Source organism: Equus caballus, chromosome 16 (genome assembly GCF_041296265.1).
Source record: "Equus caballus isolate H_3958 breed thoroughbred chromosome 16, TB-T2T, whole genome shotgun sequence".
In the NCBI taxonomy this organism is placed as follows: Eukaryota; Metazoa; Chordata; class Mammalia; order Perissodactyla; family Equidae; genus Equus; species Equus caballus.
Genome location: NC_091699.1, coordinates 8923676 through 8940103, shown reverse-complemented (window position 1 = coordinate 8940103; position 16428 = coordinate 8923676). Strand labels below are relative to the sequence as shown.

Sequence of the window (16428 nt, the reverse complement as noted above, 5' to 3'; positions counted from 1 at the left end):
ACTCTTCGCAACTGGCAGCGGAATCCTGTCGTCCAAAGTTCGAGGGTCAGCAGTGAAGCAAGTGGTCAAGGTGGTCTAAACTGAAAAAGCTATTGCTTGGTCCTGCAAATTCTATGTGAGGAATTACATGAAAAAATAAAAACACTGAAGGCGGTAGAGATGACAGTATCTTGCTTTTCACTGCAGAGGAAATATAGGCATTGGATATTCAGTGAAATACAAATTCTATTGCCATTTGGCTCTCTGCGTCCTTTCCCTGTGAATTTAATCATTGGAAGATACAGTGTGGTGTATGTGTCCATTACTGGGTGAATCAAAATATACAGAGAATCATTGTTAAAAGGTCTAGAGTGCAGACGTTGCTTTAAAACCAGAGCACCTGCTGATTCTGATGTCAGTGCTCTATGGGGTTCGCTGAGACACTGAGGGAAAGAGTCAGTGCTTCGACAGCCAGGACTTGTGTTTGCCTTGACATCCAAGTACAAGAACTTGGGTCAAAAAGCCAAGCAGCACTTTTGTTAGTTCCACTTCACATCATGGAATGTTTATCACATTTATTGTCACGACTTGACAACTTAGCATCAGAATACTGAACTTTAACGACGTTGTCTAGTTCTGGCTGTGTCAGGACTCAGCTTTTGGTTAACTATTAGGAAGCCAAGTATTTGAAAGCTCTTATTTGTGTGACCGGTTTGCCGTTAATAGGTATTAAAAGCAGGCTGGCAGGACAGGAAGGAGGTAACCGTTATTCTCTGCAAAGTAAAGCATAAAGTGCCCTCAAAGTGGCCCTAAACCTCTGTGAGAAAACCTTGAGGAGCTTTCATGGGTAGAGGCAGTAAAGAGGGAATGACAGCTGACTAGAATGACGTGACCAAGACAACGAGGCAAAAAACTCAGCACGTTGTCTTGCTTCCTTTCAGATGCTTCTGTGTTATATCCAGTCCTTGGCCTAATGTACGTCCAGTGTGTTTTCTGTTTAGAAAATCATCCTGTATTTATACAATGAGTTGCTTTTTAGAAAATTGCATGTTCTTCACTTGATACAAATGCACAGCTTGAATCATTTTACTGACTCTGGTCTTTGGTTTAAAACAGGCTCGCCTGAGATTTCAAGAGAGGGCATGATGTCGCCTTCCACTTTAACCCGCGCTTCAGTGAGAACAACAGGAGAGTCATTGTTTGCATTACAAAGCTGGATAATATCTGGGAAAAGGAAGAAAGACAGGCAGTTTTCCCATTTGAAAGTGGTAAACCAAAGTAAGTTATTGCTACTATGAGATATTGAAAATGTCTGTTGCTCATGGGACTCGCTCTAAACCACAATGCACTTGAAATGAATTTTTATCAGCTCTCCTGAGACACCTAACTAGGACATCTCCTCCCCATCCCAGGGGACCAGGCACTGCAGGCTGGAACAGGGCCAGGAGTGGCGGTCATGCTTGCGGCCACCACTCTGACTTTAAGCTCTTCTGGAAATGAGAAAAATATCATCCTTAATAAAAAAAGGCAGAAAGTCTTTACGGTGCAGTTGGACTGAAACTCGCTTCCTTAAATCAACATAGTTGGCACGGCAGTCAAAACTAAAATCTTTTTTTTAATTCTAAAATGAATACATGCCTGTTTTATGAAAAAAATTATACATTTTCAAAGTGGCTAAAAAGTCCTCCATCCTTCATCCCTTCCACCATCCTCACAAAAGTTGCAACTTGGTGAATATCTTTCCAGTATTGTCTACGACACACAGCACACTTTCTGTTTTTAAGTGCTGCTTCAAGAAATATTTCCTAGGCCCTCCCTGTTGGGCCGTGGTTGGCTGTAGAGTGGGCAAAAAAACAGCTCGACTGTAAGCTCCTCGAGGGCAGGGAGCGGAGGGACCCTATTCTACATCTGGTGGACACCTTTTCCTCCTGAACATTGTTACCCAATGGTATGTCATTGTTTATATATGTGATAATTCAACCGGTACACTATTGATGAAAATTCGGAATATGGAAAATTCCAAACAAATAAAACCTGGGAAGGTTAATTTATTTATTTTACTGAAATACTGTAATAACTATCCTTATAAATCTTTGCTCCCTAGAAGAACAATTTTATTCAAAGAATAGACATGTTTAAAATGTAGAGAAGACATTGCCAAAGTGCTCCTTCTGAAGGATGTGAGGATTAACGCATCCACGAGCTCCTGGAAGAGTGTGTTTTCCCTGCTCTTGCCCAAACTGGTTATTACAGAGCTTCATGACATTTGCCACTCTATTAAGGATGTCCTACTTTTGTGTTTATTTTTTACTTTTATGTGTTTTAGACCATAAAAAAACTTTGTTTTAATGTAAACTTTGTTTTTATTAATGTTTTCCTTTATGGCTTCAACTATATATTTTTTCTAACAATTTTATCATTTTGTTTTGTGTAAATCTTTAAATAATCTAGAGTTTATTTTTGCTGTAAAGTTACTCTTTCTGCACTTTAGTCAGTTCCACAAATGATCTTAAAGATGGAACATCGGGCATCCTGAGCTCAGGCAGACTGGTTTTGAAATTAGTGGGCATTTCTAACGGTTCTGTGTATGTGCCATTTCAGATACAAGTGCTGGTTGAAGCTCACCACTTCAAGGTTGCAGTCAGAGATGCTCACTTATTGCAGTACAATCATCGGAAGAGAAATCTCAGAGAAGTCAGCAAACTGTGAATTTCTGGTGACATAAATGTCACCAGTGCTTTGCACACTATGATATAATCTTAAAGGGGCAGATGCTTTTTAAAAAAATGAAATTGAATGTAAACTTTGCACATTTAAAGGGTTTATGTACACTATGAGTGAAAAGTTTTACCTCTATTCATCAATGTCCTACTTGTAAATCATCCATTTAATAAATACTGTAAGAGTTACCTGTCTTCATATGTCATTTAATCATATGTGCATTGATTTTCAATAATGCACAATGGAAAAAGAAATATGTAGCAATATTAATACTGTGTTGGAGTCTCCCAAAGCTTTCTATACTTCCTAAAATATTTTTTAAGACAAGAAATAGAAGTAAATACTATCCCAAAATTAACCTCTCTCTTCCTGGGTTTCATAAAAACCAGGAGATGCCACAAGGAAATCATTCTCCCATTTTCTTACTTCAGGAAATAAAATATATTCAGGAGATGAGAAAAGCAGAAAGAGTTTACCCATAGATGACCCTTGACCCATAGGCAATTACTGTTAGCATTCTGTTTCTTTTGAATCCTTTTAAATCCTATTTTGTCTCTAAACTATACTTCACTGCTTTCAAATCAGTATTGGAGACCGACATGAGACTATCTCCCCATAGGTTTTCTTGGTTTTTATGAAATCTCTAAATTTGTAGAGGGGAAAAAAATCATTTCTTAATTAAACGTATATCAGATTCAAAAGTTTAATAGTTCCCATTGTCAACATTCTTAACTATGCCTTTCTGCCCTTCCTTTCTCCCAGCAAGCCCAAAGAATAATAAAATTTCAAAACTAGGTTGTGGTCACACGACTTCATTTTATAGAAAACCAAAATATTATTGTATCTATTATTGTCTCTACAATACCGTCTTCTCAAGTACTTTAAATTGCTCATTGTCACAGGCTGGTTTCCCCGGGAAGCAAAGAGATCAGAATGCAAGAAGTTTATGAGGGAGCGCTCTTGTGATCAACTGCTATAGGGACAAGAAGGTACAGGATTGGGCAGAGGAGGACATGGGGTGTGGATGCCTCAGCCCACCCTGCAGGGGAGCTGAAGCTGGGATGATCCTTTAGAGTAGTCAAGAGGGGAACAGGTCCTTATAGCTGAACTCTAGTCAACAAGTACCGGCCACCTGGGAAACAGGGCGGAAACGTGGGTGAAGGGTCTGTCTTCACCTGAGGCCGTTCTCACATGGGATGATAACTGACTGCGGGCTGTCTGCGCTTCCGATGACTAGAGGAGTTCATTCCTCAGTCCTTCAGAGGGATTGGGCGGCACATCACAGCACAGTGTAAAAACTACATAAATCCCTTAACCTAACATCTGGTCTGGACCGCCCTTCTCCTATGGTTAAATGGAAGAACATAAGCTTTGGAGAAAAGAGGGAACTATGTTTACGCAAAATAACTCCGCTGAGCCTCGGTTCCTTTGTCTATAAAATGGGCAGTATAGCACATCTTCTGTAGAGTTACTGTGATCGCTAAATATTGTTTGCAAAGGGGTCATCATGTAGTAGGTCTTCAATAAATGGAAATGCCCTTTCTTTTTGATTTTGGAAAGGCTCTTGTTCTACTCAAGCAGTTTCCTTCCATTTGGTCTTTAAAGAGTTTTCTCATGCCTCATGATTCTAGAGTCCAATAGCCCAGGAACACTCTTTCTAGTTGTAGGAGACACTGACGGCTGCCTTCCCATTTATTCCCCGTTTCCTATCCCCTACTGACTCCTATTGATCTGCAGATGGGCAAGTGGCATCAGTTGGCCCAACCAAAGGGAAAGGCAAAGCTCTGCTGACCACCCACAGCCATCTTATGACCCTGAAAGGACCCCGCCTTGGAGAAGCCGACACCGAGGGTGACCAAGTGAACTACGAACCGAATGTGGACCTTGATGCCATCACTGAGCTGTTGATACTAAAGTGCCTCGAATCATCCTGATGACTTATTGTTAAGCCAGTTTGAGTTCACTTTACTGCTACTTAACAGCCAAAAGCTTTCTGAACGATTCAGTAGTAGATCTTATTAAACCTACCACAGAGAAAAACCTTGCTTACAGACTCTGTCTTACTCTCATCTGCTTTATCCTCGAGGGCAAGTATTATTTTATGTTGCATATTGTTACTTTGTACTCACCTCTTTTACATGTTCCTGGCTCTGCACCCTTAGTAAACCCTAACTTCTATATATATTTCTTTGTTCTGCACGTCTTGCTTGAATTATTCATTGACAAACTTAATGATTAAAAGCTACCTTAATCTCGGGTAAGACTAGGCATTCTGGGAACATTCCTCACACAGCCTCCCAACTGCTCACATGGACTTGATAATAAACACCGTCTCCCCCACAAGCCGAACACACCTTCCTTTGACAACAGAAGTGGATGCGTTTTCTTTTCTTGTTTGCAAACCCCTAATCTTGAGGGGTTATCCATCAAGTTCCTGCTTGTTTGGTCAACACCTCCAACCCTCAGCCCATTTGCTGACACAAACAACTGGACCCAGGTTTGATCACAAGCTTCAGCTACTCCGAGTCTTCTTGGTGCTCCGTTATTCTGACGGTCCTGCCTTCTACAATCTCATAGGTGAGAGTCTTATAAAAGAACATTTCAAACCCATCGTGATTGATATAATTCTCTTCAGAGGAAGAAGGCATTTCCTTCAAAGGTTGTCAGTTATGTCAAAGGAAAAAGGCAAAAGGCAAAACTTTAATGGGCACCTCTAATAATTTGACCATTTGAAACAGCAGCATGTAAACTGAGTTCAGAATCCAGATAGCTCATCTAAAGAAACGCAGTACACCTGGAAAATGCAACCTGCTAAGCTGCTCAACACCAGCAAATTTAAGAGTTCAAACTAAGAATAGCGTATGAAAGGATGTAAATATTCCTGTCAAAGTTTAACATATTTTGATTAAACTGAAGAATGTTCATAAGCTGTGAATATACTTAGCTTAAAGTTTTGTTTTTTTTTTTTTAAAGATTGTCAACAGTTGTTATCTCAGTTGCCAATGTTTTTTTCTTCTTTCGCTATTTCTCCCCAAATCCCCCTGTTACATAGTTGTATATTTTTGGTTGTGGTCCTTCTAGTTGTGGCACATGGGACACCACCTCAGCATGGCTTGATGAGCGGTGCCATGTCCAAACGAGTGAAACCCTGGGCCACCGCAGAGTAGTGCACGAACTTAACCCCTCGGCCATGGGGCCGGCCCTAAGCTTAAAACATTTTAAACAAGAGAGGCTAGGCACAGTGCATTTTTTATTCTGCATAAAGTAAAAAATATCCCCACTTCCCCTGAAAAACAGTGTCGTATCTAAAACACATGATAGTAAATATTAACAATTAAGACATTACATAACACTATATACATGAACATGAATCCATATTCTTTAACTTTTCAGTATTCGAAGAATACACTGCAGCATGGAGATTATGACAAAAATGTTTTGCTTTTTCTAATTCATAGTTCTTCTGGTTGATTTACATTAGGAGGCGTTCGAGGTGAAAAGGCAATTAAGCCCCCACCAAAGGAAGCGTGCCTGGCGTGGTCCTGTCACTTCTCTACCTGCGTGAAGGGATCACTGCACCCCGGGCGTGGCTAGAGAACAAAGTCAGAGAAGTCACTAAAGTAACATTCAAGTTTCACCAACTTAGTCTGCAACATTGCAAGTTAATAGTGGATTAATTAATAACATAACATTTTTGTACCTAATAAAATTATTAACATAATGATTATGCTACTTTCTAGCAGATATGTCAAAACTATAGCTTTTTTCATTGAAAGGGTGACTAACAGGTAAATAGACTCAGCAGCACATGCAGAATGAATAAAACTGAGGCCACATCTTAAGCCACTTATGTAGAGTCCACAAATCCTAACCCATAGAGCCGCACTTAATATGCCTTTTAAACTAGTCGGATCCTGTGGGATCCTTTCCTCTGTTCCCCCTCAAGCCCCACTTCAGGCTCAAATGATGCCATGGAGCAAGTCATAATTTGGGTGTGAAATGGACAAGGGGGACCAACAAAAAATATATCAAAAAATCAAAATTCTAATATATACAGAAGTAGAAAAGAATTCACAAGGAGAGTAAATTATAAGGTACTAAGATTTATCAGCAAGATAATGTATAGATAACTGTGAAGTACTTGTAATCATATTACTAAAATATGAAAAACAGAATATTGTGATTCATTAGCTTCCAGATTTACTTATAAGATCGTATATTATCAGAACCTACCATTCTGAGTTCAGATCTAGGAACAAGATGAAGTCAAGTTTCTATAAATGGGCCTTATGCCGAAATGCCTGACCCTCTGGTCTCAGCCTGCGATTAAAGGCAGCTGGAACCAAGAAGGACCAGAGTGTGGGTCATAGTAACACACTTCTTTCTGCCCCGGAGACACCAGGCCACCCAGAAGCCTGAAAACCAAGAAGGCATCTTTGAGAGCCAATGAAAGCCAAGATAACAGAGGTCCTGAAGGAACTGGTGGCTTCAGGAAGCCAAGCATTGGCCAGGCTTCATGAGGTTAACAACAGCTGCTGCTGTTTGATCCCACACTTGCCATAATGAATTGTTTACATTCTGAAATCAAAGATCAACAAACCAAGGCCATTCCCTGAGCCATTTTAGCAATTGCCCTGGAAAATTTCAAGGTAAGGCTGTACACCAGAGTTTCAGCCGGGCTACACATTAAAATGACCTGGCACAGGTCTACCCCAGATCGCTGAACTGCAACCACGTGGAAGGGCAGAAAACCAGGGCAGCAAACACTCAGTGGGCAAGAGAGCACTGCTGCATCGTGCCCGTGCCAGTGGCCCTGAACACGAGGCAGACGCTCTGCCTGGGACAGGCCCAGGGTGGATCAGGGAAATGGAGCCCTGAAGTTACAACATGCTTTAGGAACATAACACATTCATATCCCTCTCCTCATAAGAGATTAAACGTGTGCCCCTGTGCCTGGACATGAGGCAACACGGGAGAGACGAGAGCGTCCACGGGAAGGCTGCCCAGAGGGCTGATGCTGGAGCTGGAGTTAGAGGCAAGAGGTCACCAAAAGTAAAGGCTGGGGGCTTCCAAATAAAATGGAACATAATTAGAGTAATCTAAGCAAATTAGAACGAAAACAGCCAATGACACCTGAAGCTAGGCTAGACATCGTGTCCCCGAGCACATGCTTCAGATGGGTGGAAACCTTGCCTTACACTTTCCTGCATCACTTAGAAACACCTGCATAACCCGGGCCACATGTTAGATATTCATGTACTCAACTGACTTGTCACAGCACATTTGACACATAAGTCACATAAGGAAATACACCTTCAGAGCTTAATGCTAAAACAAACTATATTTTAAAGTATGTAAACACGAAATTTTGTTCCCATTTTGATAAAAATGAATAACAAATGGATTTCAGAGTAAAAAAAATAAGATGTAAATTTTAAACTGCATTTCAATTAAAAACTGAGTAATATTCATTTTATAAAACAAATCTAGAATATAAAAGAACTTTTCAGATTAAGTTGGAAAACTTACTGAATCAAGAAGATGGCATTCAGTCATGAGATTTTTATTATCAAATACTGCTGAAAAAAAAGAATTTTTAACTTTTTAAATATTCTCACAGTCGAGGGTTATTAGAAATGGACAAAGCTTTGAAAGATATGAGAAGTTCCATATATCAAATGCTAAGACAAAAATATAGGTCATCTTATGCTATAACAGTTTTTCAAAATTCTCATCCTTAATTTCAGCATAAAAAGGGACTTCTCCAAGCAAATCTCATGCTTGTAACATTAAAGGTGCCCAAAAGAATCTCAATGAAGAACCCAGCTGGGGAACATGAAATGTCCGGCCAAGGTGATGTTTATTTTGCGTTAGGCACCAGCCAGAAGAGCACCACAGAGCAGCAGAAGAGAGGAGGCAGAACTATCACACGCTATATTATAACAGAAACGCAAGAGCCCTTTCCTAATGCATGACAATCACAACAAAGTAGGTAGGAGTAGGCATTAGGGAAGAAAAATTGGTCATTTGGAAGAAAGGTTTGACGATGTGTGTTGAAAAGGAGGAGAACTAAAAAAACTTCAGGGAATTTCTCTAATTCTGAGTCTTCACAAACAATGAAGGATCCCAAATAGTTTGGTCTAATGTAAAATGCTACTTATATCCAACATGGATTAGTATCTGCTGTTGATTTTTTTTTTTTTTTGGTGAGGAAGATGGCCGCTGAGCCAACATCTGTGGCAATCTTCCTCCATTTTGTATATGGGATACCACTGCAGCATGGCTTGATGAACAGTGTGTAGGTCTGTGCCCAGGTTTCAAACCTGCAAACCCTGGGCCACCGAAGCGTAGTGCACAAGCCCAGCCAGTATGCCACCAGGAAGGCCCAGCCCCTGTTGTTGATTTTTAATAGGTCTACCACAACCGGGCTCTACCTCAGCTGATTTCCTTGGAATATTTTGAAATTAGCACATTTACTGTTTCAAAAGTTCTGGGCAAAAGTTTTGATACAAATGAAAATAAAACCAAACCCAACTTCCATAAGCATCATTTTTTAAGCACAGCCAGAGAAGTGTGATGGTTTGGTGCCTAAGCTTCCTTTGCATCTGAAATTCTCATCCAGCCTGGCACCAACCTGAAGGAAATCACCTCACTCCTCATCATCTCTCTTCCCTCTTGGGACCTGTGACCTTTCTCCCAGGACCGTGGGGTTAGGGGCTAATAACAGAAGTGAAGTCACTTAGCAAACACAGAAAAGCAACTTTAGGAGATTTGTCACTTCAAGTAATCTAATCCCATCCATCAAATGAAATCTGCAAGTGTTTGGGGGTGAGGATGTGGTCTATTTTCCAGAAATCACAGATAGCTTATATCACTTCCTGTGAAAATTTTTTCACCTGCTGTACAAGCTCCCATCCAACCCAAATACTTTTCTTAAGCAGTCTCAGCAGAAAAACTAACCTGAAAACGATTTAACGGGACTTTCGATTCTAAAATATCCAGCGTCAAAGGTTATATGATCAACTTCCTTCGGCACCGCAGAGCCCACGGCCTCAGCACGCTCTGCCGGCTGCATCCTCTCTCACTGCCTTCTTCACAGCAGCGAGGCGACCCCCATCTGCGATCCCAGCACCATCCTGTTTTGGTTCACTCGCTATACCTGAAACAAATTTGTCCTACAAAGAGAAATTATGACATTTACTAAAGCAACTCGTTACCATCTTATAAGAAAAATAAATAAAGCATACCTGAAATATTTCACACATCTCTCTTATACTTATCAAGTTCCTAGTATGTGCTAAACGTGCTGGGGGTCAAAGGTAAAGGACAAAGTTCCTGCCCTCAAGGAGTTAGTCTAGGCTGTTGTCATTTAATGTAAACAAAGACAAGACCCCTCAACATGTCTAAAAACTGATGGAAACTAGAGAACGAGGCTAACTGATGGGAGGAGAGGTCAATGAATAAGAGGTCTGAGGGAATGGTTTCAAAGTACAGATAAAAGATTAGTTTGATCTTACTTGTTCAGTAATCTTAACAGTGGCCTATAAAGTAAAGTAGGAGAGGACCAGGAGGAGGGAGAAGCCAGGAAGAAATGGCGGCAGCGCCTGCAGCGTCCCCCGGGGAGGCTGAGCCGGAGATGGAGCCCATCCCCGCAGCGAGGCCGGCACGGACCCCCTCCCGGTCACGGCCACTGAAGCCTCGGTGCCTGACGGCGAGGCCGACGGCCAGCAGTCCTCTCCTCAGGCCGAGCCGCCGCCGCCGCCGGGGGAGCTCGCCCGCAGCCCGGAGGCGGCGGGGCCGGGGCTGGAGGCCGAGGAGAAGCCGCCCGCCCGCCGGGTGCTGGAGCCGCGGCAGCCGCGCTCAGGAAGGGCCCGACCCTCGCCTTCCCCTGCCCGCCGCCCGAGAGCCCCCGGCCCCCGAGGAGCGCCCGGAGCCGCCGCGGCCCCAGCCCGCAGCCCCGCGCTCGTGCCGCCGGCGGGCGGGACTCCGCGCTGTCGCAACTCATCCCCGCTCGGAGGTGCGGGTCACGCTGCACCCCGTCATTGAGGACGCGCTCGTCGTGTGGTTCCGCCTCGGGGAGAAGCTCTTCTCCGGGGTCCTCATGGATCTGTCCAAAAGATAGGAAGTGCAGAGACTCCCTTTCACGGCTCTCCATTCTGTTTCCTGCAACAGCACACACTCCGATGGTTTGGGCCCCGTGGGACCCTTGTGACAGTATTTCCCAAAAGGGAATAGAAGGATAAACCCGAAGCTATGCAGCTTCAAAGTAACACATTCCAAGAAGGGACAGAAGTCCAGCGTGAAGCGAATGGTGCTGTTCCTGGGGATCCCCCTCCTGTCCTGCCTCCCCAGCCGAGCTTGGCTGAAAGCCTGTGGACTTCCAAACCACCTCCTCTCTTCCACGAAGGAGCACCTTATCCTCCCCCTTTGTTTATCAGGGACACATATAACCAATCAAGACCTCAGCCACCTCCTCGGAAAATTAAGCGACCCAAACGAAAGATGTACAGGGAAGAATCTACTTCAATAATGAATGCTATTAAACTACGGCCCCGGCAAGTCCTGTGTGACAAATGTAAAAACAGTGTTGTTGCTGAAAAAAAGGAAATTAGAAAAGGCAGTAGTGCAAGTGACTCTTCTAAATATGAAGATAAAAAACCGAGAAATGAAAGCGTAACTACTGTGAACAAAACACTGAAAACTGACCATAAAGTGGATGCGAAAAACCAAAATGAAAGCCAGAAAAGAAACGCTGTGATTCAGGTTTCAAATATTGCTCACAGCAGAGGCAGAGTAGTCAAAGCTTCTGCTCAGGCCAACACATCAAAAGCTCAGTTAAGTACCAAAAAAGTGCTCCAGAGTAAGAACATGGATCATGCAAAAGCTCGGGAAGTGTTGAAAATTGCCAAAGAAAAGGCACAAAAGAAGCAAAGTGAAACCTCTACGTTCAAAAACGCACATTCAAAAGTCCATTTCACACGCCGCTATCAGAATCCTAGCTCAGGTTCCCTTCCACCTCGGGTTCGTTTAAAACCACAAAGGTACAAGAATGAAGAAAATGACTCCTCTCTGAAGACAGGACTTGAGAAAATGCGGAGTGGCAAGATGGCACCCAAGCCCCAGTCTCGCTGCACCTCTACCCGCTCAGCAGGTGAGACCCCTTCAGAAAATCAGAGCCCCTCAGACGGCCCTGAAGAGGCCAGCTGTGCGGTTCAGGACACAAACGAAGTGCTTGTGCCTGGTGAGTAGGAGGAACCACAGACACTGGGCAAAGAGGGCAGCAAAAGCAATATCTCTGTTTACATGACCCTAAATCAGAAGAAATCTGACTCTTCCAGTGCGTCAGTGTGTAGCATTGATAGCATGGATGAGCTGAAATCCTCCAACTCTGAGTGTAGTTCTTCTGAAAGCTTTGATTTTCCTCCAGGCAGTATGCATGCACCTTCCACCTCCTCCACTTCCTCCTCTTCAAAGGAAGAGAAAAAGCTCAGTAATTCCTTGAAAATGAAAGTCTTTTCCAAAAACGTCTCTAAATGCGTCACAGCAGATGGCAGGACCATATGTGTAGGGGACATTGTTTGGGCCAAGATATATGGCTTCCCTTGGTGGCCAGCCCGTATTCTTACTATAACTGTGAGCCGGAAAGATAACAGCCTTTTAGTTCGACAGGAGGCCCGTATTTCATGGTTTGGGTCTCCAACAACGTCTTTCCTTGCTCTTTCGCAACTCTCCCCATTTTTAGAAAACTTCCAGTCATGCTTTAATAAGAAGAGAAAGAGCCTGTATCGCAAGGCTATCACAGAGGCAGCTAAGGCTGCCAAGCAGCTGACCCCTGAAGTGCGGGCTCTGTTGACACAGTTTAAAACGTGAACGTGGACAGGAAGGTAGGCAAGAACCATTGGAAGGCGCCACAGATCTCCTAATTTAGTTAGGAGTAACTTCTATGAAATAGCCTGGCCAAGTTGGAGAGAGAAATTGCACTCTGCTGGCTGCTTTTTTTTATACTTACCTTATAGCCATTTTTAGACTGAGAAGCTTAAACTGAAGAAGCAATCAAATTTTGCCTTAAGGAAGTGAGATTTTAGCAGTATTTTTCAGTATTGACGTCTAAAACCATCCCAAGGCATAGGAGCCATAGCCTCAACTGAAAATGAATTTTTGCAGGGACTGTTAATTGCCATTTGTACCTAGTACTGTGTGTATGTGTGTATATATATACGGACACGTACATATGTGTGTGTGTATATACACACATATATATATATAATATAGCCTGTCACTATGTGACACAGGTTGCATATTCGGGATTGCAGTAAGGGCTGGTGAGCTAGGGGGAATAGTGTGGATATTTAATGACTACTTGCTTTTTAATTAACGAACACTTAGCCTTTCTATGTGCATAATGGTGCAAGAATGGTGCATAGGTGTCTGAAAAACTCAGATGCTTGCTATTCAGTTGCAGACTGGGTACCTAGCCCAGTATTTGAGACTGAGACTGTCACAGCTGGCTAGGTTTGAATCATCACTCTCTCTCTTTCGTCCAATGGTTATTTAACAAAAACTTTCAAACTTCTGGGTTGGGAGTTTAGATAGCTTTGTCTTTGGATATGTAAATAGTCGACTGCTGAATTTGGTCAGATTTCCTGACTGGCTGTTCCTAAATTCCTAGGATACGTCCTAGTAAATTACACTTTATGAATTAATTGTCATATGTGTAATTGTTGCATTTTGGATTTACCTAATTTGATAATTTTTAAAAAAATATTTTCATTTAAGGTATCTGTTTGCAGGTCAGAAAATGAGAAAATGTAATCGTGTAATGCTCTGAAATGTAAAAAAACAAGCTGTAAATAAAATCAACTAAATCCAAAATAAAATAAAATAAAATAAAGTAGGAGAAAAACACTGCGGGTAAGGGGCAGAATTACAAGGCTCTGATATAATGCTATCTTGACACAGCCATTATCTGCGTCGCTGGTGGTGTTATGTTCCCAGGACTAAGCACCGGATAAAAAATGCCCACAGGAGGTCCAAATGTCCCAGCATCCTTCCTGCTTAATAGACTTGAAATTCATTCAATCAATCTTGTCACTGTCCTCAGGGCCTTTGTCATTAGTAAGACATTACCTCATTAGTAAAACAAGGAGACTTCATTAGTAAAATAATCCTACAATAATCTTTTAATACTCTAACATCTTAAACTCCTAAGACAGAACTCAAAACACAGTTTTTATTTGGATTACACAGCATAATAAAGTACCAGTTTAGAAACCTGATTTTACAACCACAGGCGTTTTTCTAAAATCTAAAAGAAAAAGTGGCAGGGCTCCAAGGTGGCTTGAGAAGTAGCAATCTGAACCAAAAGCTTGGAGTTAAAATATTTTAGGAAAAAAATTACTACAAATAGATAAGAATGGAATCTATCACGTCAACAAAGCCAATTTTACAGAGAAAATAGGAACTTTTCCATGACAAAATTTGGGAAGAAGAGAGAGAGTCTAAGAGTCATTGTTCCTCTTTTCTCCTTAAAAAGTTCCTTCATTTTGAAATACATCACACACAAGAGTATATAAAGCAGAGAGACGGTATAGCCTGTGGGTTAAGAACATGGGTTCTGGAGTGAGAAACCCAGCTCCACCCTGGGCACGTGCTCGAGTCTTCCTGGCCTCAGATTCCCCACCCGGGGATAACGGCACCCACTTCACAGGACTGTTGTGAGGATTAACTGAGTCCATGTGTGTAACGGCCTGGGAAGCATAGTTGGCACATACTAAACATTATATAAATTATTTACTACTGCTATTATTACTACAAAACAATGGATAGGTACAGTCTAAAGAATAAAACACACTGGTACATACCACTGCTTAGCAACTCAGAAGCTCTCAGGGGACCAAATCCAATCTCAGCCCCCACATCCCCTCCCAGAAATGACCATCCTGAATTTTGTGTTGACCTTTCCTCACTCTTTCAAGACAATCAGGACATTGTAAGTAATAGATGACACGTTTTGTGAAATGATGAAAAACCTGAAGCTAAATGTTTCTAAAGCTTAAATTCATTAAAGTAAAAGTCTATATTAGAAATCCACAAATTTACCTGAAACACGTCTTTGCTCGTACTGCAGGCTTTCTCCCATCCACACTCCTCAAGTATGGTGAGACTGTTGAATTTGTGGTGCAGATCCTGTATCTGTTAAAAAATAAAGCACAAGTTTATCAGATTAATGCTAACCATATTAAATTCACAAACTAATGAACAAAAGCTTCAAAAAAATTGACGACTGGGACTGGTGACATAAATTTAGACTGTCATTTTCAATTTAGGATTCAAATCACTTCTTATGGTAAAATTGTTCATTGTTATTTTATGTTATAAACCTCAAAAATCTACATAAAGGATGTCATATGTGAATAATTCTCCTAAATTATTTTGATGACTAAAATGGTAGGAGAGATATCCTAAATTATACAGTGTGAACACAACCTCTCTCCCTTTTGTTGTTCTTGTTGTTGGTTTTTTTTACAGTTTATTTATCCCTTCTCCTACTGAGGAACATATTCGTTGCTTCCAAGTCTTGGCAATTATGAACAAAGCTGCTACAAACTTTTGTGTGCACATTTTTGTGTGGACACAGGTTTTCAGCTCATTTGGGTAAACACCAAGGAGCGTGTCTGCAGCATCGTATGGTAAGACTGTTTAGTTTTGTAAGAAACTGCCAAACTGTCTTCCAAAGTGGCTGCACCATTTTGCACCCCCGCCAGCGATGAATGAGGGCTCCAGTTGCTCCACATCCTCACCAGCATCTGGTGCCGTCAGCGGTTTGGATCTTTGCCATTCTACGTGTGTACTGGTGTCTCATCGTACTTTTAACTGGCAATTCTCTAAGGGCATATGATGTTGAGCATCTTATCTTTTCATACACTTACTCGCCATTCATCTGTCTTCTTTGATCAAGTGTCTGTTCAGGTCTTTTGCCCATTTTTTTTTTTAAAGATTTTATTTTTTTCCTTTTTCTCCCCAAAGCCCCCTGGTACATAGTTGCATATTCTTCGTTGTGGGTCCTTCTAGTAGGGGTGTGTGGGATGCCGCCTAAGCATGGTTTGATGAGCAGTGCCATGTCCGCGCCCATGACTCGAACCAACGAAACACTGGGATGACTGCAGTGGAGCATGCAAACTTAACCACTCGGCCACTGGGCCAGCCCCCTTTTGCCCATTTTTTTAATCAGGTTGTTTGTTTCATCATTGTTGAGTTTTAAGAGTTCTTTGTATATTTTAGAAAACAGTCCTTTATCAGATAGGTCTTTTGCCAAATTTTCCCCCAGTCTGTAGCTTGCCTTCTCTTTCTCTTGATGCAATCTCATTTTATTTTTATTTTTTTGGTGAGGAAGATTGGCTCTGACCTAACATGTGTTACCAATCCTCTTCTTTATTGCTTGAGGAAGCCTAGCCCTGAGCTAACATCTGTCCCAATCTTCCTCTATTTTGTATGTGGGTCACCGCCACAGCATGGCTTGATGAATGGTGTAGGTCCATGCCTGGGATCGATACCCACAAACCCTGGGCCAATGAAGTGGAGTGTGCCAAATTTAACCACTATACCACTAGGCTGACCCTGACACAATCTCATTTTAAAGGACTCAAATAATATACATACTAGGAGGATGGGAATATATGATCCCCATCCTTCTGGTATTTCCAATCTCCTCAAAGTGGTAACCACTGT

At 42.0% G+C, this 16428-nt stretch overlaps 2 protein-coding genes and 1 pseudogene across 5 annotated transcripts in view; 2 read left to right on the top strand and 1 right to left on the bottom strand.

Annotated features, from left to right (window-relative positions):
• The window catches only part of LOC138917983 (collagen, type I, alpha 1a-like), a 93362-nt gene extending 90474 nt beyond the window's left edge, over nucleotides 1-2888 (top strand). Inside the window, exons 5-6 of the mRNA XM_070237097.1 lie at nucleotides 1096-1257; nucleotides 2581-2888. Coding sequence (XP_070093198.1) covers nucleotides 1096-1257; nucleotides 2581-2597 — 179 coding nt within the window. The 3' untranslated portion in view covers nucleotides 2598-2888. The remainder of the gene's footprint in view (nucleotides 1-1095; nucleotides 1258-2580) is intronic.
• Nucleotides 2889-5933: 3045 nt separating this feature from the next.
• Nucleotides 5934-16428, bottom strand: part of LOC102149430 (disks large-associated protein 5) — a 43078-nt gene continuing 32583 nt past the window's right edge. Inside the window, exons 9-12 of one of the 4 annotated variants that reach the window (XM_070237100.1) lie at nucleotides 14800-14892; nucleotides 9661-9875; nucleotides 8230-8279; nucleotides 5934-6290 (exon numbers count right to left, since the gene is read on the bottom strand). In XM_070237100.1, the coding sequence (XP_070093201.1) occupies nucleotides 9753-9875; nucleotides 14800-14892 (216 nt within the window). In that variant the 3' untranslated portion in view covers nucleotides 5934-6290; nucleotides 8230-8279; nucleotides 9661-9752. Of the gene's footprint in view, nucleotides 6291-6933; nucleotides 7116-8229; nucleotides 8280-9660; nucleotides 9876-14799; nucleotides 14893-16428 lie in introns of all 4 variants that reach the window. The other 3 variants (XM_070237101.1, XM_070237103.1, XM_070237102.1) reach the window with 3 other exon arrangements.
• Nucleotides 9869-14909, top strand: LOC138917988 (PWWP domain-containing protein 2A-like; annotated as a pseudogene).